This window comes from Centrocercus urophasianus, unplaced genomic scaffold, assembly GCF_019232065.1.
Source record: "Centrocercus urophasianus isolate 14NV4802_14NV808 unplaced genomic scaffold, USGS_Curo_1.0 seq_9, whole genome shotgun sequence".
NCBI lineage: Eukaryota > Metazoa > Chordata > Aves > Galliformes > Phasianidae > Centrocercus > Centrocercus urophasianus.
The window spans coordinates 27,381,851-27,407,731 of NW_024885532.1; the positions used below are offsets into that span (position 1 = coordinate 27,381,851).

Here is a 25,881-nt window from a genome sequence, read left to right on the forward strand (position 1 = left end):
CGAAGCCCCTAAGGCTGGCTCCATCATCTTTCCCATTCCTATGCATTCTTGTATCTTGCAGGTCTTCCCAATGTTTTATCTTGCATTCATTTTGTTGTGCTTTGTAAACACATTCTGTGTGTGAAGGATCCCCAGGAATGTCTAAAGGTAGCAGTGTGGCTGTTCTGGGGAGGCAGAGAACTGGCAGCCACATGACTGCTCCACCTCTCCACCTCACCAGCTAGGCTGAATTCACCCTAAAACAATACTACTGTAGCCCATACTGCCTCGTGTTCAACCTTCTCTTCCATTCCGTGCTATTGTGTGCCTCACAGAAGCTTTATATGCTGTGTAGGTTGAGTAGGGTGATGCTTCATCCCCTGGCACCTCCAGAGTTTGAGGATAATCTGATCAGTCAGAGGATGCTCAAAGTGGGTGTTGGAAAACTGAAGTGGATCCGTACACTCAGACTCTCTCTGCTGTCATGAGCTGGTTGCTTGGCTACTATCAGAAAGAGCCAGTGACTGGGGGATTTCATATGCTGTCTTTTTACTGACACACCCCAAAATGTGAAAGAGATCCTACTGGTGGTAATGGGCAGTGTTCAGCGCTAGTATTTGGAGCTCAAATGCTGCTGGAGCCATGCTGTATGGCCAGTGGGTGTCAAGTTTTGATTACTTTGTAATAGAAGGTAAGCATTTGTTTTCCTAGCACTTTGAAAAAACAGCAAAAAGGGAAATAGAGCCTATTTGGGAAAAAAAAAAGAAAGGTTAAATTCATACTGCCAAATTTTCAAAGGATTGCGAGACTCTTTAGGAAAGTCAAATATTGCTTCAATAGTGTTTAGTAGGAAAAAATCAAGGGAAAAAAGAATTGCCTCTTAGAATCTTTTGTACATTAAAAATCCAGCCATCTATTTGTTGCTTGAAAATTAACTTTGTGAAAATAAGAAAAAAAAAACTGATTATATGGAAAATGTGCATTTTATGTTAAACAAGATCTTCTGGTCCACAGTATCAAAAAGATTGTAAAACAGTTACAGTGCAACAAATCAAGCACAATAAACAAATCTATACTGCACTTCATCTTACAGGACCTGTATCGCCCACTCTCTTCGGATGATTTGGATTCAGTAGGAGACTCAGTGTAAAAGAGAAAATGGAACAATGTTTATGGTTTGTGATTTGGTGAAGGTTTAACATTTTTAAAGAGAATAGCTGCTAATTTACAGTGATAGTGAATCACACAAAAGAGTTTTGCATATTTAATATTAAAAACGTCGGGCCAAATTAATTCTAGTATGCGGGGGTATTTTTGGCTTTACCACTGCATTTTAATGCAAGAATTTGTAATGAATGAGCCATTGAATGTGTCCATCAAATACAAAACAGCATTATGCACACTGTAAGCAGTGAAGATTGTATAAGGTGAATATAACGCACAAATCCATAGTGGGCACATTTATGAATAGCACTCTTTTTAGCATCTGAAGTACTGATTATATGTTCTGTTTTTAACATAGGTAACTTTATTCGTTTTGATATGAACAGCTAACAAATGCTTTGCTTTTACCAGTGAGTGGGTAAAATGCAGAAAAGAGAAAGCTGCCATATTAAGCTGCTTGTACCACACTCTCTGCTCCCAATGCAAACATTTGGAACACTTCAATCTCATTCCTTTCCAAGTTTAGTCTTTTTGGCTATGTGAAAAGAAGGGGAAGAAATCATTTGTGCCCACAGAACAGAAAGTGGATGCTTTCAAAGCAGTGTTGAAGCAGTGTAAAGTGGTCACAGGCAATGTGAATGTTTTCCCTTACAAGGGCTGCTAATGCTGATCATCCTGCTGTTGCAAGTAAACGTGGACACGTTTCTAAAGAGGAAATCTGTGGGCCTACAAGTTACCAGCGCAGTGTAACACACATGATGACACCTTTTGGTAAAGCACATTTTGCCTGAGAAACTACTGATTATTTTCGCTTATGTTAAGGACAAGAACATTTTCTGTCCTTCATTTGCCGCAGTAAGAAGTTGATGTCATTTTAAAATGAAAGCATACAGAAATTGTGGTACTGTAAATCATCCTCCTATCGACCTCATTTCTCTGTTTGCATCATTTCTAGAGGTGGTCATTTTGTACAGCATGAATATGCAAAACTCCTTTAGTGTTAAAGTAGGTCATGCATTATAACCAGATGCTTAACAAATATCTACTAATTTTATTTGTTTTCTGCTGCTTTATCGTGAGATATTTAGTCAGCTACTTTCGTTTACATAATAGCAATATTTCTCATTGTACGCTGCATATTAACATTAGTATTTATGTGTTGTACTTAAGCCTAAAGTGTAGTGATGACACACTTTTACTGTTTTACACATTTCCTTTTAGTACCTTAATTACCAATGATTTAAGAATTAGAAATTAGTGTTATTTTGGTCCTCAGCAAAAATCTATAGAGATTATATTTTTGATCTACTTAGCGATGATTTAATATATTTTGAAAGCAGGAAAATGTACTTATTGGAATAAAGTGGTTAGCTGCCACATGCCAACTTTTAAATACAGTGAAATAACAAAATTCAGCATCTGGGAAATGTTGGCATGTGACATTGTGGCTTCACTGTATCATTATCCGTTTTCTTTACGGAGAACATTTACAAAAATAAATGAAAGGGCAGCAGAATACAAAACTTACCTTCTCTGTTTTCAGTACTTGGTTCCAGTATCACCTGGAGAGACAGTCATTGCTCTGGTAGGTTTGCTGAAGCAGTTAGATCATTCCATTTTGAAATGCATATTTTGCCATTGCTGCTTCAGAGTTCAGATTTAAAGCCAGCAATAGGAACAGTCTCCCTCACATACTCCGACATAGGGCTGTCCTGTTCTCCTGAAAACATTCACAGCTGTGAAGTTACTTGCATTTTTTGCCTGTTATGAGGGAATGTCTTAGTGAAATGTATTACTTCATCCCAAGAAACCTGCATAGTGTTGAGGTGCATTGGGATCAGCTTCCAAAAGCTTGAAGAACTCCACTAGACTGAACGAAATACTTACTGACTTTTTGCAAATTGCTTTTTCCTGGAAAGAAAATAAATTCCAGGAATTTTATTTTTCCTCTCCTCTTCCTTATAGACTGCTGCTGCTCAAGGCAGTTTATTAAGAATGTTTGTTCTGCTTAAAGAGCCCAGATTGCCAGCAAATGGGAATGGTGTGGCTTTGCCTAGCTGTGGAAAAGAAAAATGGGCCTTATATCAGTAATTGTTATCGTAGCAAGTTTTCCATCAGGACTCTTGCAAAGACTACGCTAGTCCATTGCATTTAATCATTTCAACATATGACTTGTATTAAGGGGCTATTCAGGGGCAATACATATCATTAATATTTCATTTAAGGAATGAAAGTCCCATAGAGATTGAAAAGGTACACTGTTTATAGGCTTTGAGATCCCTTTTGTGTGGAATGTAATTCCCATTATACATGAGCAGAAATGAAATGTTTCTTTTGAGCAAGACCAGGAGGTTTCAGTTTATTGGTGAAACTGAAATTGTTTCATGATGCTGTAGTTCTGCTTGCAGCAGCACAGGTTTTAGTTTGTCCCTAGATTTTATCAGCTGCATTAAATAAAAGAATAGCTCAAGTAACTTTATAGTGTTTGAACCTTATAGTTCTCTGTACGCTGCATTATTTGTGCCTACTATCAGGTGATTATGATGTAGCTAAAGAGCCTTGTATAGCTTGTGAATGCTTTGCTTCCCTTTGAGCTTTTTGAATACTTGTGATTATTTCCCTAATGCTTTCTGCAACTTTCTGGATTATTTGTAACCTCTTTTCTTTCTCTTTTATGCAACAAACAGTTCATATGTGAAGCACAGAATGTGTGTGTGTGTACATGTACATCTGTGCACACACACACAGATACGTAGACTAACGGCTTTCAAGTTGATGCACGGTTATGTCACGTTTGTGACTTGTTTGAATTAATGTTTGGGGAAAATGTATGGTGGGAAGTTGTTCATCTGGTGGGAATCGCTTCAGCTCTGTCGAAGGCGATGGAGCTGTACCGATCTGTCCGCGCTGAGCAGTTCCCCTTAGGAATTCTGAACAATGTTAAGAGATCTCATGTACAAACAAGGGCTTGGTTCCGCTCTGTTTTGAGCTGATGGACTTCAAGGTGGGAAGGATAAGAACTTATGCACAAAGTATATACACACAGACAAAACATTAATCATGAAGTTGAAATGGCATTATTTGGACAAGATCAGACTTTTGTCTCCTTGTGAGCTGCACTGTTCTGCAGTGTAATTAATTGTACAATATTATTTGCTTTTTGTTGCTGTTGTTGAAATCAGTGGAATGGTTAACATTCACTATCCACTGTGAAAATTGCTTTTCAATTTCTAAAATAATTCAGGGACAGTGCGTTGTATTTGGTTATTTTCCCTTAAAGCCATTTTCACAGTCTGTAACATGAAAACTCTGAGGAATTAAAATTGTGAACATGAATGTGTATTGTAAGAAGGGATACATCATATTACATCTCCTTGAAGAACACATAGGTTGGGATTTTGGGGGGCTTAAAAATTGAAATAAATACATTGTTTGCCTTTACAGCTTTGTATTTCACCCAGCAATGTGAACTTTATGTAGTTCAGTATGTTACGGAAAATGTTTTTGGACTCTAAAAGTTAAAATGAATTAACAGTCATAGATAAGAGAACATCTGATCAACCCAAATGGCTAGTTCTGTCAAAAGTAGATGGACAAAAAATCGTTACGGTGCTAAATTACCTCATCACCTGATGAATGCTTGGATTAATGTTGTCTGTGCTATCTTGTATCCAGTTCGTGGTATGCAGCCTACTGCAAGATTGCTCTTAGTTTAATCTTCACTTTCAGTTCATCTGTTAGTGATGGCATGAGATCTTGCACCTCTTGAATGATAAAGAGAAAAATAACCTTATGTTACTCAGCCAGCAGTGGTTTTACAGTGGATAAAAGCAAGCAATGATTGTTGCACTCTTCTGAAATGAGTGGGATGCCTCCCGGGCAAATGCCTCTGTTCAACAACTGTCATTCTGAGCTGTGTTTGCCATACTAAGCCACCTTTGGGCTGGCTTGTTTTGCCTGTTTTGACAGTGCACCTGATTTTTTGGGTGCCCTATCTCCCCACCGAAGTCAGTGGCTATGTAGATACATGGGTTGTGTACGCACAGTTTATAGAAGGGTTAAAAACACACACAGTGCACGCATACACATTTGTATGGATTTTAAGTGTCTGTATTTCTGCATGTTCATTATATTCAAATTTGCTTAAATTAACCCTCAACAGTAAAGTATGAAAAAAGATACATTGTTTTCAGCGTGTACTTGTTGTCTGATGTTATATGAGGTAAATAGTTTGTGGTTTGCCCTGCAGTACAGTGTTTTGGGATTTGAGCTGTAGTGAAAGAGGAGCTACCAATGTTTGTGCTAAGGTCTCTTTGTTTCGTTAGTTGCACTATGATCTTGTAAATACTGGCACATTTCCAACATAAGCTTAAGATTTTACAAAGTTATGCATACAATTATTTTTTTTAAGAAAAGTGCTTGGATATTTGCTTTTGAAAATATACCATTTTTTTGTATTGATGTGATGCAGGAAACCAAAAAGATAGCTGTTGATTTATCAGCAAGAAAAAAAAAAAAAAAAGGTAAAACTTGCAAAAATAAATGCGGATGAATGTTTTATTTCATATAATAACAGCAGAAGAAAGTCACCTTCACTTTTGTGCCATTGTTTCATCATACTGTGTTGTACTTGTGTTTCATATTTGACCATGTCATCCCGGTTGCAATTGGTTGTTTCGCTAGATTTAACATTACTGTAGATTATTGTAAGTGATGTAATAAATATATTTAAAAAATACACACTGCTCAGTGAGTTTATTTTGGAAACATGATTAACAGGCTTTAAAAAAAGACTTACCCTTGGTTTTGCACGTTCATATTGGATTGGCATTGCCCATCTAACAGTTCAAATAGTCTAAGCATATGGGATTCATGCATTCTGATGGGTTCCTTTTAATGGTAGACACATTTGGTGCTTTTTTAAATAACAAACTCTGGGCCCTGGCATGTGGATGTAAGAGATCCTTCAAGGAAGAAATTTTTTTTAGTGGGTCTTTTGGAGACAGTAAATGTATCTGCTTTGAATTGTGTATGGGTAAGTTTGCGTGAATGTGGTGGGGTTAGGTTTGAAGTATTAAGTGAGAAACCAGCATACTGTATCCAAAACAGGGCACCAGCTCCTGCTGACAGCTGAGCTGTATGAGCACTCCTCTAAGTAATACAAAAATAGGCCTGTAAAAAGCTAAGAGTACTGAAACACACTCACTGTGATTAATATAAGTTCCTTGCTTTGTTGATGCGGCTTCCCACTCTTTAAAATATATATACTCATATGTTTATATATATGTATATATATACATTCATTTATTTAAAATGTTAATAAATTTTGTTTGGTGGGGGCAGTTGGAGAGATCTTACAATTTCTGACACGTTGTCCTGCCAATCTGCCAATGACATCCAGACACTCTCCTTGAGGGATCTGTGGGCCCAATACAAATTCTACTTCTGAAACCCTCCTGCTTACTATTAAATAAGTCTGCCAAAAAAGTCATACAGACACAGAAAGGAAAAAGCGCCATAGAAGGGAGGAATACTGGAAGCAAACAAGTTTCTGTCTATCAAGTGACAGTTAAGAATATCAGGAGAGTTTTCATAATACACTTCTAACAGTTACCAAAAAAAAGAAAAAAAAAGTGGTGATTGTGCTATGTCCTTGATTAAGTGCAAAAAAAATAAGAACCTCCTTTTGACTGCAATTTGAATTTTTCTAGTATTTTGAAGTGGGAAATTGTACCTATGTAGAGCTTTAGAAAGGGAAAAAAATAATCCTTCACGTTGCACTACAGCACATGGAACTTTCATATTAACCACAGTATGGATTCAAGAATTCTGGATCAACTTCCAATACCTGAATATGATACATACATTGTTTTTAGATCATCTTTTTTTTTTTCCTTGAAAATACCAAAGCTTGAGCGAGCCTACAGTCTGAACTACAGTTTCACTTTGAAAGCAGCTGTTAGGAACTATCAGAGGTTAGATGCAAGTTTACCTCCAAATACCAAATAGAGAACTGGTCCCTCGATCCCTTGAAGAAGAGAAACGAGCTCATGAGTGATTATTACTTTGGCTGTCACATTTATTTCTTTTGCAAGCTGCGTAAATCCTGAATTGCATAAGTGAAAAAGTTATCATTTTCCTATGTGAGATCTCTTTTAAATCAACTGTCTATCAGTACAGTGCCGGATATAGAACTGTGAATAAGTAGCAAATTAGTGTATATTTTTTTAATGTTCCTTTCCAGATGAAGCAGTTCACAAATTAATGTGGATCTTGTGTGTCAGTTTAGTGCAGCATCTCAATTTGCAAAGAAAACCGTTTCATCATTTTTCTTACTATATATGGAATTCCATTGGCTTCTCATCTTTCAGCAAGAAGATTGAGGATTTGATGTTTCTCCACGAAGAATTTTTTTGCTAGCCCTGCAGTGATTACATGAAAACTTTTTTCCCCCTCTCAACTGGCTGGCCAAAAAATGTAAGCAATTAAACAAAGGAAAATCAGAAACATTTTTTGCTGGGTAGAGTTGGGAGATGCTGGAATTTCAGTGTAACCCTTTGCTTCTCCCTGAATCAACCAGTAAAAAAACTGAGTTTGTCTCTCAAAATTTATATCCGGATGTTTTTCTACACCAATTTAACTCTGTTTAACCTTTTGTATTCTGGAGAGGTACTGGTTTGTTGTATTACTTTTTGCTTACCACAGCTGCATATTACAGGAATGTGGGTAGTCTAAAGTCCTACCTGCTCTGTACTGCTGTCTTTACTTTACTGTTAGCCATGATGATCTTAGGCTAAGGAGCTGCCTGTGTCAGGAATTCATGACAGCTGCCTTGCAAAGTCTATTGATAACCTGACTGAACACTAGGATGGGTTCCAAAAGAGGTGAGCTTGGTTGCTCAGCTGTTTTTTGTTTTTTTGTCTTTGATTTTATTTATCCTTACTGATTTGAACTTTTAGCTTAAGCATACTGACACACATAGCTTTTTCTCTTCCCAGGTTTTTTATAATTCTGTGGAGTTCTTGGGAATAGGGAAAAACTTAGGAAGCGCTGTTTAAACACATCAATAATTCCCTTAGCCTGGGCCTCATTCCTGAATGTAGACATTTTTTACTAATTTTAATCTTCATTAATGTCATTACTAAAAGAGCATAACTCTGCATGAGTTCCAAACGAAGCTTTACACCTGTGTGAATTTCTGTTACTCACATTTCATCCAGATGCTTCCTTCGTGCCGTGAAAATACAAAGGAATCTATTGTTGGGAGAGCTTGTAGGCTCCATATGTGCTAATAAAGGTTTTGAGAGGTTTGGAAAATATAATGCAGTGTTTGGTTTTTAAGATTCAGGAATCTGAATTGCATAATCAAACTTCCTTAGGCATGCTTGTTTAAGTTTCCTTTTGTAATTGCTGATTTTGATAGTCCACACTAATGATTCCTGCTGTTCAGCTGAAATGTGGTTTTGAGATTAATTTAGGACAAAGGTGAGTATGGGGAGAGAAAAATTGCAATAACATTTATTTTACTGCCTTTTTTCATGGATTTAGCACAGTTTCCACTGAGATACAAGCTATTCACAAAACAGTTGCTAAATAAATCTCCCAGGGAGACATGGATGAAACTCTAGAGCTCTAATGTTTCCATTCACATCAATGAGATGTGTGGTGTGTTGGCCATCTGTTATATAAACCCGAATAGGATCTGAAATCCTTACACCAAAGACCTGATTTTTTTATGCCATCGCTTTTATGGAGGTGTGCCATAAAACTGAGCATGTGCTGGCAACCTGTGCAAATGCACCCCTTTAAATCTGCGTAAAAGCGATGACATTTCAAGCACCTCAGCATGTCTTAAAATTAAAACAGCTAATTGCATTAAGGTCTGTGTGTTGAAGAGATTATACCATTGCCTAGAGTTTGTTCTTTCCCCCCATCTGTAATATCCCTAATGGGATCCACAGCTGTGAGAGCAGCAGCATGTACGACAGACTGCTGCACGATTGGCAAGCCAACTGGAAGGAACACCAAGACCCACAAGGATTGCTGGACCCGCAGGGCTTTCAGCTTGTGAGAACAACGAGCTAATTAAAGTCTAAATAAACGAAATGTCCTTCTAGCTTAAGTAAAGATAAATAAATAAGTGCCTGTGTGTTGTTCCAGGGGGCTGAATAAAGACTAAAATACTCGTGTGTCACGTATACCTCTCAATGTCTCTTTTAATTGTGAAAGGTCCATGAGTGCACTGCTGAGTGTATGCAAATGTACAATTCATGCTTTCTTTTCCTCTGTTGTTTTAATAGGAGGGGTTCAGCAAAGGTAATAAAATATATGCTTTCTGTATGTTTTTCACTTAGTTTAAAAATGAAGTTACAGAAACCCAGTGTGTATATTTATCTGCTGCCTTAGCTGCTGTGCCCTTGCTATGGGTGGGCTGTGCTGCTCACACACTTGTGCTTGCACACAGCTCCCACTAAAGGTGCTCTGTGCTTTGTTTGTAGACCAGTGGTAGAGTGTATGCACTCAGTTCTGTCATTTTAGCATACCCACCCTAATGGAGTGATGCAAACATAGCATCAATAATAATTAAAAAAAAAAAAAAAAGAAATAGGGGCATACTTAAGAACTGATCTCATACTGATGATTTATTTTCTCTAAATTTTCCTTGAATGCATGTTTGCTAAATGTGGGCTAAACACATATTTAGGAAGCTATAGCTAAGATACTTCGAAGTGTGTTTAATTATTTCATTTGTGTATAGGCCATTAAGAGTGTTTGTTGCAAGCACAACACTTGCTGAAGTGCTTTGCTGAAATGGGCGCTAGAAGGAATCTCATTGCAGAAGGACTGCAGTTGCAGTTCTCAGCTAAACCAGAGCGTGAGGATCCTTGAGAAATTAGGTCCCCAAATAGAAATCTGGCACTCTGTAGGTGCCTGTTCTGGGAAAATGTGGCCACCAAGTTATGTCCAGGTTTTAACATCTCCCATTCTTATAAAACAGAACATTGGATATGAGAATCTGTAAGGAAACATCAAATTGCCAAAGAAAGCTGCAGAGGGGTACAGGCAGCAGTGCTGAACCTAACATCGACTGGAAAATGTAATTTCACCATTTAAAATGCAGAATCTGAATAGAATGCTTTGAGAATCTTTTGTGTGGTACCCTTTAAATGTCAAGTTTCATTCCTGATTGTGTATGCAACAAATACTGAACATTGTAATTCCTTTAGGAAAATGCTGTGGAGTGGAAAAAAGAAGTAAGAAATTGGATGTCTGGTCTATGAAAGCAAACTGAAACAGCAAAATGAGTAGAAAAAACCATGTTTCTTCTGCTAATTTTACAAGCAGGAGTGTAAAGTAAACAATTCTCTGTGATTATGTGTATAGAAACAATGAAGTTCGAGTGTGACTTCTCCAACTCTGAGAGTTCATAGCATTTTCCTGCTTCCTTGATCCTCATCTGCTCATTTATTCAAAAATGAACCAGAGGTAAGTTGTTACTGAGACGTGTGGTGGAATTTGACACAGGAATATCACAGACGTAAACATGTCCTAATCATGAGACGAGGGCTGCTGTGTCTTAGTGAACTGCATAAAACCAGTCTGTTGTCAGGAGGAAGCAGAAGTAGTCCAAAAAGTGATTAATGCAATTTTTGATTCCAGTCAAAGGTCAGAAGAAGTGCTTGGATGAAAAGAAGGAGCTGGGCTTGATTAAAAGTTAAAAAAAAAAAAAAGAAAAAAAAAAAGAAAAACAGGCCAAGAATCTTTTAGTAGATGGGCTGCGCAAGCTCTGAGGATTATTTAGTGAAAAAATAGGCTGAGTCCAGCCTTTGTCTAAATCATCTGACCTTAATCTACTGCGGGAGAAATTAGAAGTAAGTCTTTTCAAATGATCTCACTGGCCAGCTTGTAGCACTGCTAACTCATTCACCCTGGCTCCGTGCTCTGCAAATTACTCAGCTGCTGCAGTTAGTTGTTCTTGCCGCAGTTGTCTGCTGTGCTCTGCAACAGCTTATGGGATGGGTCTGAAGGAGCTGTGTTACATTTGTAAAGTGGATTGACACTCTGATTTGGGCATTTAGATACCCTGCAAACCTAGACGCTGTTCTGTGGCGTTAGCTGCATGTGGTACAGGATACGGTTTGTGTAATAGAGTGCAGTGCTCTGTAATCTTTCAGCACACAAACTGTGTGAACCCAAGAAAGTTTTAGCCTTGGAAATCCCCTAAATATTTCTAACTCAATTTGCAACACAAGCACCTAAGAAATGCTTCTTTTTTCTTTAACTTTAAAGGACTGTGGTAATATTTGTGATTGTTATGCAGCACAGGATAAAAATTAGGGGTGACATCAAGTCCATCTTGTGTCTGTGTATAGTTTCATCCATCCAGATATGTGATGAAGCAGTCTTCCCGAGTTACATAGCTAGATGTTGTAGTAACTGATGGACAGAAAGAGCTTCCCTCGTGTGATGCTGCCTGCTGTATTTCTGTCATCCAGCCGGGGGGTCGAGATCACCTGGAGGCAGAGGAGACCTTCCTCCCCCCATTAGTTGTATAGCAAACTTAGTCAGTGCACAAAGGCTTAACGCCAACACGCAGACTCATGCCTCAAGATGACTATATCCAATCACTTTATTTTCAGAAAATCAAACATTATAATATATATTATATGTTATTATATATATGTAATATGTAATATATTTTATTTTCTCCATAAACTTTTGTAATGATTTTTCCTTTCTAGAACACGATTAGAGAGGACTTCAGCAGAAAGGGATTTGCAAAATGAGAAATTGTTCCTGTAACAAAAAGCCAGCTTCAGTTGAAACAGATGTTTGTTCTTTGGTGCCTGCTAGGTTAATGATTGCTGATAAAACACTTCCCTGCCTGCAGAGGGCACACAGCTCCTCAGTTTTCCCCACAAAAAAATGTGTGTAGAGTAGGGAGAATCTAACGATCAACACAAAAGCATTGCCACACAGACTGAATTGGGGAGGCCTACACTTCAATGGGGCACCAAAGGTGTAATTTCAGTGGAAAAACTGGACAAATATCTGCATATCACTCTGCAAAAGTAAATGGATACTTTACATACAGAACACCTGGGACACGCTGTGGGTATTGGTGCTCCTTAACAATCATCTGTTTTCATTTGTGTCTCTCCATTTCCAGAGCTCCCAACACAGTGGCTCCTCTACCTCATTAGCATCCACCAAAGTTTGCAGCTCTATGGATGAAAATGATGGACCTGCAGAAGGTAACATTTGAAGGCTGACATTTCAAGGCAGTCAATGTAGTGATAACAGCAGCTGTGTAGGAAATGAGTCATCCTTCCTGCCGGAGAAAGTGGGAGCATCACAGGCTGGATGACTCCCTGTTAGGAGGCTTGTCAGCCTTGACAGCAGTTCAGGTTCACTCCAGACCACATCTGATCTGAACATCCCTGTTCAGAGGTGTTTCTGGTACAGGATACTCTAGTTCTGCAGGTGACACAGTGCTGACTGGCTTCTTTCACTTTGCTTTTTTCTCATCTGTCATTGTTCTAAAGAGCATATGGTGATCCTGGGCCTTTGCTGAGCAATGGCCAGTCCCTTAGAGCTTTGACCAAGCTGGATGAGGCACAGTGTCAGCTCTAGTACTGCCGGTTCACATGCACTTACAAGTGTGTATGGTGTTGTCTGACAGTAAGTCTTCATGCTGCCTGTGAGCAAACTCAGCCCCCGTATGACATTCACTTTTAATACTAAACTGGAACAAACAACAGAAGAATACATAGTTAAAAGGCTTCAGGAGTGTGAATTCAACTCACATTTCTGAGTTGTTTTGTTTTTTTTTTGGTACGTTGTGGTATTTATATAGTAGCTTGTATCAGCTGCAATTTACTGCCAGCTTTTAGAGGCATGTTAGGTATTTGTAACACGCTATTTCAAATACATTTTAAAATAATAGTACATGAATGAGCACTAAAACACATGAAACTACAAACTTTTCTTATGCTCAGGCACTGCGTAATGCAATTTTACCTAAACATCTGGTGCCCAGGTTGCATGTGAGGTAGTATTATTGAGAACATTTGTTTAAAACCTAAATATTTAATATTGGGGGAGGGGGAGAACTAGCACTTAGCACATGAGGAGTTTTATGGATGTCTCAGTTTACAGGATGTAATAAAATAAGTGCTTGAGTGTTGGACTTCTTTGGTACATATATTTAATCATGCTGTGTCAAGGAGTTCCAAACCTTTTTGGAGGCTGGTCTGCGCTTGTGCAGTTCACAGAGGCCTTTTCATAATTAAAAAAATACAATTTTGGTTTTGTCCTGGGGGCATGGGGAATGGTAAACTATGTAACATTGGAATGGTGGTATGTTTGAGCCCCCAGAAGTCTTATTTTTCCTTACTGTATCTGTGTGAAACCTGTTGAGTATATACAATGTCAGCAGCATGGTTTCACTGTACAGTAAGTGAGATACTGACTCTGAATGGTTTCCAGGCTCCTAAACCGTAGCCTTAAAACGTATGTTATGTGCAACATCTGTGTTTCCTTCACTAACAATAAAAATGTACTAATGATTCTTTCAGAAGTGTTGGAGGAAGGTTTCCAGGTTCCAGCATCGATAGCAGAACGATATAAAGTTGGAAGGACTATAGGAGATGGAAATTTTGCTATTGTGAAGGAGTGTATAGAAAGGTGAGAAGGATAATTTGCTTATTACTGTAAAAGCAATCATTAATGTCATGCCTTTTCTAGATCATGTCTTTATTCGTAGAATATAGGACGTGTGGAATAAGGTAATGTCTCAATACCAGATGGAAAAATGAGACTAATGCTCTCTCATGTGAAAACAGTGAGTCCAAGGACAATCTATAAATTCAAATTTTTGTGGGTTTTGTGTTTTTTTTTTTCTACTGCACACAACATAATTTTACCAGTTCTTTGTGTTATATTTTTCCTGCTTCACTGAAATAACATCTTTTCTTGCACAATATCTTTGCAACTTGCCATTTGTGGTAGGCCAGTGAAAAAATCACATGTAGGAGCATTCTGTAAAGATGTTAGGAAGCTTTGTGTGCAATTTAGTGGCTATGGAAAGCACAAAAAGGTGGCTTCAGAATCATCTACTCTGACATCTGATGCTGAAGAGTAACTTCTTCCATGTCTTTCTTTGGTAGAACGTGCATCTAATCTCCTTGTTTTGTAGTGAGGTCAACATCTAATTTCTTCAGTGCTCTTCAGTTAGAAGGGGAGAACAGTTGCCCTGAAGACAAACAGACTAATTTTAAACATCCACTCTAAGTTAGAGAAGTCACAAGACTCTTCTAATGTCTGTTTTGCTGAAGGTGGCCAGGTTGACCATCTCAGGTGTCAGGTACTAAATTTGTTCAGATGAATCTTGCCCACTGTCTTTGAACTGAGTCAAACCACCATTTCGAGTCTAAAAAAAAGAAGAGAACAAAAGACAGAACTGCAGGTGCTTCTTGATGGTATTGTTAAATAAATAGGTAACTTGAGGTTAAAAAGCCAGAAAATAGACATACCTGAAGCGATTTTAAGATTATTCATGTTAGATGGTAGCAATGCAGAAAAAAAAAAAAAACAAAAGACAAAAAACACCCACCCACAAAACGACTGGAGCTGGAAATGTATGAAAGAAAGAACAATAGAGATGTTGAGTTCTGATAATAAAATTCCATGAATGAAATGTTATGTCCTCTATTATCATATCCTAGACTTACAGAAGTCTGTAACCTCTCTCCTTTGGACTAGATGAAAAACCTTTTGCCACAAATGTGATTTTAATCCTAGAGAGTAAGTCAAGGATAGATCTTATGGCAGATGATGATAAATTACCTTGGCTTGGAAAAGACAGATCCCAGTCTGTATATGAAAGTGTCTAGCTAGTTGGAGATTGTTAAGGTAGCTCTCAGGGGAGAGGGAAGAGTATCATCCCACAGTGTGCTTGTGGGACTAGCCAAGGCTCTTGTGAGGCTTTTAGAGCTCTTTCAGAGTGTGATCCTGGAGGAGCTGCTTGTGCAGAGAGCCATAGCTACTAATATCAAACTCCAGGGTCTGAGGGCTGAGCTGGAGAACTAACATGGAAAACTGAGGGAAACAGGGCAAAACAGTATGAAAGCAAGAAAGCACAGTACAGCCTTATGGATTGAAAAAGAAGCATGGGTGAAAATGTATCATTAAGAAAAGAGAAAAAGGCAAAATAAAAATAAAGTACTGACTGAGTGAGTTTGCATGATGGAGTAGTACTTTGTGGTTTTGATACAGCTGAAAATGTTGATTGTGCTGTGGCAGTTCAAATGGTCTAGTGTGCCTCACCACCATTTCTCAAGTTGAGAGAAGAGATGAACAATACTAAACACAGGTCCCACCACAGTTAAAAATAACATTAATTATAATGTCCTAGAGAGCTAAAAGGAAAGTGGTTCCCTGTCCTCCTGTGTATCGTCCAAGTCCCTGGAGTATCCAGTAACATGATATATCTAGTGGGTGTATGTTAAACTAGCCCAATTACTCAAATAAATAGTGCAGTTCCCAAATAAATACTCTTATTGTCTCCAAGCCATACCATTCTACAGTTCGCATATATATCAGAGAGATACAATTCTGAAAGAGCTTGAAAGTCAAAGCAAAATAGATTTCTGTTCGTTTTCACTTCTAAAGCAGAATACACTTGCTTGTGTGGAAGGTGAAATTCAAGGCTCAGAGAATAAATTAAAGTCAGTATGTGTAAAACAATTTCAAAAGTATTCTTCACAGTCTTTCTAAGCAACAAACACCTCACTTCAAAATCTGATTTGCCCATCACTTGTAGAACCAGAACTGATGGGGTGATACTTGGGACAGAGGTCTTTTCCACTATTTGCTGTTGTACAGTTCCTGTGTGCATTAGACTTCAAAGGAATAGCACTGTGAGGTGTTAAGCAAGTACGAATGAGTCTTGTTGTATATCTCCACTGATCCCATGGATATGCCTTCTCCATAGCTGTGTGAGCTGGTTGGCCACTCCACCCCTTGAAATGCATTCAAAGGCATTTTCTTCCTTCTGTGAACGGTTCAAACAGAAATCAAAAATGATCTTCAAAATATTGTGTCGATTTCTACGTGCCGTTCCACGTATTCTTTATGGTCCTGGATATGCACACACATACACCATCATAAATAATGCACTCACAAAAGTAACGAAGATGGATTTTTGCCTCTCGCACAATGGAAATCTCTGTGAACTTTGAGCCTTTCAGCAAAAGGCTGAAACACTGGGGAGTGTGCCCCAGAGCCTTTCTAAGAACTGTAGGCCCGATGCTACACACTGTGCTAATGCTGTGCTTCCAGACTCTAGTCCAGTGGTAACGTGTTTTGTGCTTCATGTGCACTTTTTTATTGTTCAGCTTAAGTAATAGGTGAGAGGTGATATGATACGCCCATTTCACTTGGCTTTCTGGCACTGCCATGCATGTTTTTTGGCAGATCTGTAAGTTATGGAGGTTCCTGGGCTGCTGACAGCCTGTGGCTCTGCAGCTTTTAGGGGAAAGGATTTGCATTATCTTCACTTTAATTTTATTTTTACTAAAACAGAGAGCAGTCAGAGTTGTCAACTGCTCATTATATATCTGCTCCATCGTATGAGCAATTTGTCCTGTGGTGTTTTCATATGTGTTCATTTTTAACTTTCAGATACTTCCAAATTCTGACATTTCCTCACTAGCTCATATTTCTCAGTGTTTGTAAGTACATGTAGTCTCTGATGGCCAACAAAAACCATCAATTTCCTTTCTCATGACAGAAAGGAAGCATTCCTAGGGCAACCAAGGAGTTTGAAAGACACTCCTACTGAAAGAGAGCGTATTTTATCTGAATTTGGACAGCAGATATCTTAATTTCTAATATAACTTCTGCTACCTCCTCCTTTCATTGCCCAGAAATAGTGCAGATAGCTCTGCGTGTCCTTTCTCTGTGTTGGTGTGTAGCCACCAAGCACCAACACATGGAATTAAGACCTCTAGTAGGGAAGTACAAAAGTTTTATTTTTTCTTTGCTCAAACCATGTTGTATTCCTTTTCCAAGGAACAGCAGCATCCACTGTGATTCTTTTTGCACTCATTTAAATTGGCTTCTCAGTCTATAGACTGTCTTTGCTCTCCTGCTGACCTCAAAACTTGAATATCTAGCTACCATACGTTTGTTTTTTATGCTCTTTGCTACTGTCTTCATGGCCCTTAGTGCCTACATCACCGCCAGAAGATCCCTCCATGTTTAAATATGGCAATGAAAATGCCCAGTCATTTTGGTAATGCAACACTTCCAGCCTGGACTCATTTTGCCTGTCCTGCCTGACAAGCGGTGCACAATTTCATACCTATTCAATTCTCCATTTAAATTCCATATCAGTTTAATGAATTAATTATCAATTTAACCTTTTTTTTTTTTTTAAATTAAAAAGTCATGGAATCAGGGAATGGTTTTGATTGGAAGGTACCTTACAAATCATCCAATTCCACTCCCCTTCCCATGGGCAGGGACAGTAACCACCAGAGCAGATTTTCCAAAGTCCCATCCAGCCTGGCCTTAAACACCTCCAGAGATGGAGCATTCACAGCTTCTCTAGGCAGTCTGTGCCAGTGCCTCATTGCCCTTGTAATGAAGAATTTCTTCCTAATATCTAAATCTCCACTCTTTTAGTTTAAAGCCACTAACCTTTGCGTTATCACTGTACTGCCTGATAAATATCATCTCATCATCTTGGGAGGTCATTTTTTAATTTATTTTTTGGTCCAAACATGCACCTAAGTGCAATGTAAATAGACTTATGCAAACTGTTTTGACTTTTATTACAAAAGGGTTTCAGTGACAGCTTTTCCCCATATTGCCCATTCTTCATTTAACCTCATAGTAAAACTAGATCCTGTGAACAGAACTTCTTGTTTTCAAACTTACGGCCTTACATTAGGTTTACAACTTGATAAAGAAATGAAAATTGATTCTATGAACTTGTCTGTAACCTTCATTTTCTATGCTAGTATTCTATAATAAATATGATGTAATAGCAATAAATATTATGAAGTTTCCAAAAAATACCACCCAAAAGGACATTGGATCTTAATCTGAATCAATTCTCTATAATGTCTTATTGTCACCAGAACATTTCATATTCTGTTTCATTAACATCATATTTAACTCTGCTAGATAACATATTTACTGAATACATTATTGCAAGGATTTTTATCTTAGCAGTTATGAGTGCAGATGTACAAGGTGAAAAATCAAGTATTTTCTGCACTCATATGTTTTGCTTAATGGAGAACCAAACCTTCTATTTTTGAGAAGGCTGAGATCTCTAAATAATATCAAGTTTTATACAAAACTGCAGAAGAAAGATCAGAAACCACTTAAAATGAAAAAATGAAGATTTTGCTTCAAAATATTGAAATGCCTAAATGTCAAAAAAAATCAAATCTGAGCTTCATTTTTAGATAAAACAACTACTTGAACAAAATTCTAGCCTAGGCCTAGTGATTAATAATGTGCTCAAATGACAGATAAAAGCTTGACTTTGAAAAATATGCAGTGATTGAACGTAACTTTTTTTTCTTTTCTCTTTCCTCAGATCAACCGGTAGGGAGTATGCTCTGAAGATAATCAAAAAAAGTAAATGCAGAGGAAAAGTAAGTGAAAATTTTGAATGAGACCAAAACTTCTTTTTTTTTTTTTTTTTTTCAAGAAACATTTTATGAGAGATTGGTTTGGGAAACTGTTCATGTTTATCTTCTTCCTGGCAAGAGTTACAATCTTCTTGGCTCAATCCTTTGCCAGCCAGCCATCTTGAGACCCTTGGAGTATCAGTATAAAAGACTTGAAGGTGCCTTTCAAGATGCATGTGTTGATTTAATTTGATTGGTTGTGCGTGGATACACTCACTCCTCTCACTCTTGACCTCTGTAATTATGTCTGCTACCTTTCTTAATCCCAGATACTACAGAAAACAGCAGAATAATAATACTAATTGTAAAAACGCCAGTCAGTATCAGTGGGCTGATCAAACTGATGTTGGCTTTATAAAAAATGAATTTATTACATTTTAGAATTTTATAATAAAAAATTACCTGAAAAAATGCAATCATATTACTAGTGGAATGCTTTTGCATTGGAGAAGAAGATTTAAAAGCTTCTGTGTTTCCTTTTTTCTGTGTCAGAAATGCCTTTTCTTGTGTTTCATTTACTGTATTCTTAGTTCTTTTTTTAGTTATCACACTGATGATGTTCCTAGACTTGTCTCTTCTGTATTGCCAGAGGCACTATCAATAATCATTCTAAACAAACCCTGAAGAACCCTCACAGGTCCTCTTTGCATTTTCCACTCTACATGGAAGTGAAAAGTTTTCCCACCAATCTGTAGTCACTGAAAATTTCTTTTGTGTGGCAGGAGCACATGATCCAGAATGAGGTGTCCATTTTAAGACGAGTCAAGCATCCCAATATTGTACTTCTGATTGAGGAGATGGACATGCCAACTGAGTTATACCTTGTCATGGAACTTGTAAAGGTGAGTGTTTTGGAGTTAAACTGCTTGCTAAAGATTGTCTTAACCTTATTCAGAAATTGTACTGGTACTAAAGCTTAGTCAAAATCACAGCATTGTGTCATGATGCTTATAATGCATGGGTCTCATCCAGTGCCCTACTGAAAGATGTGTAACCCACAGTCAAATTTTTTTACAGCTTTGGAATAAGTACACGTCTACCTTTCTGTCATGCTCAGAAATGCCCTATTGGAAATGACCAGTTTTACTTACTCCTCCAAAAGTACTCTCTTTTAAAAGTTTCTCTTAACCAAAAGGCATCTTCCATGAAATGAACTGAAAGTACCCCCACTCTGATCAGATGTAAACATCAAAAATACAATATTATTTGATAAAAGAGTTTAATTTTATGAACCTATGCTAAATATAGACAATATTACTTGACTGTTTTCTCCACTGATCTATATTAACATATTGTCAGGTTTCCATCCTTGATAATAACCTAAATTTCAGCTGCAGGAAGTAGGGGAAGTGAAGGAGAAAACCTATTTAAAGCATGACTCTGTTCTGAAAAGTAAATGCAGCGTTTTGTATTTGGAGCCCTATTTATTTCTTCATTGTAACTCCCAGATTTTATTTATTCAAACTAGATTTTGAAACTTCATCCAGGTCATCTCTTGCCCCTATACTGTCAAAAACACAATGTATGAGGTCTGAATTTAGCTCTCAGTTCTGATACTAATACACCAGTATGTCACTGTGCATAAAAGGTGGTGAAATACTTTTGAGTAAATTATCCAAATAAGATCAGAAAATCACGGAGGACATGTTGTCCTCCATGCTTATTTTAACAGAATACACCTGCTTTTCACATTCATAATGGAAATAGCAATCCTTCCTTCCTCAGCTATTTGAGAAGGAAATCTTTCTAGCATCCACTTCTCCTGTGTCTTGATCAGCAAGTTGTCCTGGGACAATCAGGCCCGCACCTGGGAAATCTACTGATTTAAGTGTTTAAGGAAAGCACTGCAATAAGGAAGCTCTTGCTGTGCAGCAGCATTTGTGTGCAGATCTGGTGTCTAAGTATGCTCAACACTTGAGAGCAAGGCAGGTACTCTGAACCCTGGGACCTGGATCACTTCCATTTGAATTAAAGGCATGATCACCTTCTGTAGGCATCGTCTGTATCTGTGGTGAGAAATAGGCATTAACAGAGATGGTGAGAGATTTTGGAAAGCAGGGATGCTTTCTGCAGTGCTTTGCACTGGTTGCAGGTGGGATGCTCTTAATGTAGGCCCCTCACTGCGAGGTTTGGTAGGATGATCCCAAGTCCAAGTGCTACTTCAAGAACTTCTTGAGTAGGAGAGAAAGGAGAATTAAACATATTTTGTTCAGTCTCTTCTCTTTTGTGCTGTCTGGCAGCAGCAGTGACACTGCCAGGTTTCCAGTGCAGCATTGCGCTTACCTGCTCTCTGCAAAGCTGCTGTGCTGCCAGGCAAGGGGCCATCAGGCATGGCCATGGATGGATGTCCGCAGATAATCTCTATTTTTGCAACAGGCTGAGAAAGCTTGTTATCCCTAGAAAGCTCTGGTTACACTCCATCCTCCTGGGTGCTCAGGAGGTGGCCATGTTGTCCTCATGGGTTTGAGCCTGCCTAAGGTCTGCTTTTCTTGAGAGGTGCTGTGGAGCTTACAGCCCAGCTAACCCTGCTGTCAACTGCCTCCAAGCTCTGAGGAAGCACAGTGGGATGTGCTGGTGACAAGGAATGAATGGGGTACTCAGTGTCTCTGTTTAGTCTCTGTTGGAGAGGTTAAAACCTAGCAAAAAAGCAAAATGCTTACACTCTTACACTGTGAAAGCCACTATGCAGCCATTCCCAGAAGAATTCTCCCACCTTCTTCATATGCACAGCCCTCTAAAGCAGTTGTGAGTGCAGTGCAAAATAGCACAGCTGGCATTAACCATCACTATTTTGATCATAATTACAGCTCTTTGTTATGGTAAGTGAGCTCACTGAGATCCATGCTACTGTATATTTTTACCAGCATTAAAGACATCTTGCATCTTTGAAGGTACCTCGAGTACTCTTGCACAGTGTTGTAATCTAGTGTAGCCATCGCTTCAGTCTCTATCAATCAATCTTTCATCTTGGCCCCATGAGGTGTGCTAAGAAGTAAAAGCTGTGCCTTGTCTAACATGCCAAGACTTAAGCACATAGCCGGTTTTATGGGTGCAACCTGCTGTGCTATTCATGCTTGAAAAATGTTCAAACTGTACCCCCAGAGAATTTTTAATCAAAGTCCTACTCAGCTTAATAAGAGAGGAAGAGACCAAAAACTCTTTCAAAATGATTACTGTAAAAAAATTATACAAAGAAAACTATCAGTTATTTTCTGGAAAAATCTGTTTTCTTGCCCTCTTTGTTTTTTGCTCTTCAGGGTTGCTGAAAATAGTAAGATATCTATAGTCTTAGGTATGCAGTAGAAGGGCTTCGTACACATTATATGGTTCTTGCATCCTAGAGAGCATTGTTCGCATGCTCTTTACTTTTATGTGGAATAATAGAAGAAATTGAGAAGAAATATCCTACTCCTGGGAAGTTTGCTTTCTATGAAGCAAACATCTATTCCTTAATATTTAATTGGGGAAAAAAGCCTTGCTGTATTCTACAGGCACCAGGGAAGGTATTTCTGGGAAGACATTAATTGTTAATTCACCAATTGCTGACTGTTACCATTTCATAGTGTGCACTGTTAGAACTGATTAACCATCTGTTATTGACTGACTTTTGAAGAGCTGAGTTTAAATCAAACTCACATACAGGAAAGAAATTCAAGGAGAAAAGGCTTGATACTGCAGAGCACGGTTTCGGTTAATGCCACCCTGTATTAATTGGTAGTAACATGCTTGACATAAGTGACTGCTGCAAATACCGCCCTCGCTTCGTGGCAGTTAGAGCATTCATTGCTTTGTAAAGTGTAAGAAAAAGCACTTCATAAATACAAATATAAACACATTGCAAATGGTGCTTGTAAAAGGAAGCAAAGTCCTGGCTTCTGGCACGCTGCCTCTTTACACAGCGAAACAAAATTGTTATTCAAACCTAACAGGGGTTTGGCCAATTTAACAAGCAAGATTTATTACAGAGTTTCCTTTACTGCTCCAGGATATGATTTCACTTTTGCAGAAAAGAAAAAAAGAGATAGATTATATCATTTACATAACAAGGTAATAAATAAATAATTGGTTACTGTACTTCCAAGTATACTTCCTCATGTGCACAGATGATAAAAACTGCATTCAGATGTGCTGGTCTGATTTCACTCCTGAACACAGGATTTAAGACTGAAATGTCAGCCTGAGCTCACCCCTTGTGCCTGAATAAATGATAGGGACCCGCTGTGTGAATCAGCTAAGCAGAACCTTGCAGGGTAAAGTGCTCTTCAGGGACGGGGAAGTCTGAAAAACATTCCGCCTGATACAGCTGTCAGCTGTGTTAACTCTTTCCAGGATGTCACTTCTCTTTTAACTGCAGAGAGTCTCACAGGCTAACTATACACTCTTTTCTTTCCAGACTACCTGGTGAGAAACTTCACTTGCTGGAGAAAATGATTCTGCTTCAAATTAGCTTGGCTGCCTATGTACTCTGCATCTTCTCCTATCTGGAGTTTGAGTTCTCTTTGCACATGAACATTTGTTCTTTTTCTTCTGACTTCACAATGAAATCTTCCCTTCTCTTTCTAAGTTTCAACTTCTTTCCTTCTTGTCCTTCACATCTCAGCTCAGACTGTTCTCTTTGTTTTGAGACAGATCCTTTGCTGATGTTATGAACACTTCTCCTGAGCATCTGGAACGTATTAGATAAGACCAAAGATCTGTCTAATCCACGACCTCATGTTAAAAAGCAGCTGGTACAGGGGCTTCACAGGAAGGAGAGTAGGGAAGATAGATTATTTATCCCACATATTTTGCCACATGCTGATATCTAATACTTAGGGATCAGGTAATGCCATAGTATTGTACTTTTGCCAAATATTTGGCCTTTCTCTCTAATCTTGTATCTGGTTTAACTTGCCTTTTTCTTCCTCCTTTTCCTTCACACTATGTACCTTGATGTATCTTCATCAGTCACCAGCCAGAGCAGGAGGTTCTGATGCAGTCCAGATTTGACAGTCTTTGGCTGCAAGCACTTTCCAAAGCTGGAGTTTGGCATCTGCGGTGGGAATAAACCCACCCTGGCAGTCTTCAGCTGCATCTCAATAATGCTGATTTTTCAGTAGTTTTAATTTTTTGTTTTATTTTGTGTTGTACTTAAAACTAATGGCTGTTTTCTCAGGTTCAAGCCTTTAGTGGTTGCCTTTTCCTACCTTTTTCTTCGTAGCCTTGATTTCTGGAAATATTATTTTCATTTCTCCTTGTTCCTTATTTCTCTGAGTGAAAGCAATGTTTTAGTAACCTGCAGCTGAGCCTTAAAAAAGCCACCAAATATCTGAGGCTGATGATAAAATCATGAGAGTTGGGAAAAGCTGTGACTTTTCCATTGCCCTCAAAAAGTACCTTCCATTTCTTCACAATGCAGTTTTCTGTGGTGTATTTTTTCTCCTGATGTTGTGACTGCAGCAGCATTTTTTGCATTCTTTTTGCAGAATTATCCATTCCCTATTCTTGTTGTTGTTGTTGGCCCATGTTTCCTTGATGGTGCTGCTTTGGTTTTGGCCAAAGGCCAGAAATGAGTAGTGCCTCTCAAAAGATATTTGCTTTTTCCTCTGTTCTATCGCACTTCCACCTTAATCTCTTCTTTAAAACTATTTTTTTTCAGTCTTTCTCCAAACACTCACACGTTCCTATTCCTGCTTGCCATCTCAGCCCTGACAGAGTCATCCAACTGCGATGGCTGCCTCAAGTCCTGCTTTGTGGACTTCTGCTTAATATTCCTACATTTCTTCTTTTTCTCATTTTTCTTTCATCAGCAGTAACTTTCAGCTGAATTAGACAGCATGTTGACCTGGAAATGGTACAAGTTGCTATCTGTATTTATAGCTAAGGTGAACTATTGATGTAAATCCTAAAATGTCTTACAGTATAATTTTGCCATATATGCTGGCTGGTATCTGATCTGAGTGTTATTCAGAGTTTCTTCATCTTTCTGGGGCTTAGTCAGGCTTTACACAAAAATGTGGTGTCAGCCTGTTTGTAATTATAATAAAAATGGCAAGAGCTGGTATGCAGCATCATGACAGGCAGGTATGTAGGCATGGCAGAAATTTGCAACAGGGACCCAGAATAAAAAGGTTGGCAAGCACTGAACATGTTACAGGAACAGCATCAGGTGGGAACAGTTTGCAGTGGAGACTCCAGCCCCATGGCTGTCCAACTGAGCGGTGGCAAATGGTACTGAATTAGCGATACGTTCAGCTGCCACCATGGGAGGTGTCATTACATTGCATAAAGCAAGAAAACTGCTGCTCCTCCTCCTCCTCAACAAATAATACTCACTGACGTTCCCTCAATTTTTTTTTTTTCAGTCATTACACAAATAATGTTACTTATATGCTGTGGTCATTTTGCTCCAGGGAGGAGATCTTTTTGATGCTATTACTTCCACCAACAAATACACAGAGCGGGATGCCAGTGGGATGCTTTACAATCTGGCCAGTGCCATCAAATATCTTCACAGCCTGAACATTGTTCACAGGGATATCAAGCCGGAGAACCTCTTGGTGAGTGAAAATTCAGCTTTCAGTATTGTTGATAACTTAGAAGTGTGTGAGAGTAGGTCTGCATTTTTCTCTCCTTCCAGATATGCCCCAAGTTTATTTCAGGCTTTTAAGTCACTTAGTTTTAATCTTAGCATTGTAAAGCTCTCCTAAGATTAACAACTAACACAAAAAAGCCCCTAACATCAGTTGTCTAGACTGTTCCCCAGGACGCAGCAACAGGATGATTTTAGTGATCACTAGAAGTGAACTTTTAGTGAGCTGCTGTGTACTCTCAGACTTCACATAAATACAAAGGAATGGTGTCCCCGATAGACCACTCTGTATGTCTGCAGCTGCTTAAGCAATTAGCAGCAGCTCAGTTTTACCAAGATTGTATAAATGTTGTACGCAAATCATGTGCTATGTCAGAGCAGAACCAGGAAGACACTTCTAAATCCTTCTCTCCCAAATAATCCTATAGAACACTATAGGCATTTCTTTAAGTTTTCCTT

At 38.5% G+C, this 25,881-nt stretch overlaps 1 protein-coding gene across 5 annotated transcripts in view; it reads left to right on the top strand.

The window, feature by feature from the left end:
- Positions 1-25,881, top strand: part of DCLK1 (doublecortin like kinase 1) — a 229,801-nt gene that overhangs the window by 171,374 nt on the left and 32,546 nt on the right. For 4 of the 5 annotated variants that reach the window (XM_042839229.1, XM_042839233.1, XM_042839230.1 and 1 more), the window contains 5 exons: positions 12,314-12,398; positions 13,722-13,830; positions 18,758-18,815; positions 19,574-19,693; positions 25,244-25,390. In XM_042839229.1, the coding sequence (XP_042695163.1) occupies positions 12,314-12,398; positions 13,722-13,830; positions 18,758-18,815; positions 19,574-19,693; positions 25,244-25,390 (519 nt within the window). Of the gene's footprint in view, positions 1-1,072; positions 5,882-12,313; positions 12,399-13,721; positions 13,831-18,757; positions 18,816-19,573; positions 19,694-25,243; positions 25,391-25,881 lie in introns of those variants that run through there. The other variant, XM_042839231.1, reaches the window with a different exon arrangement.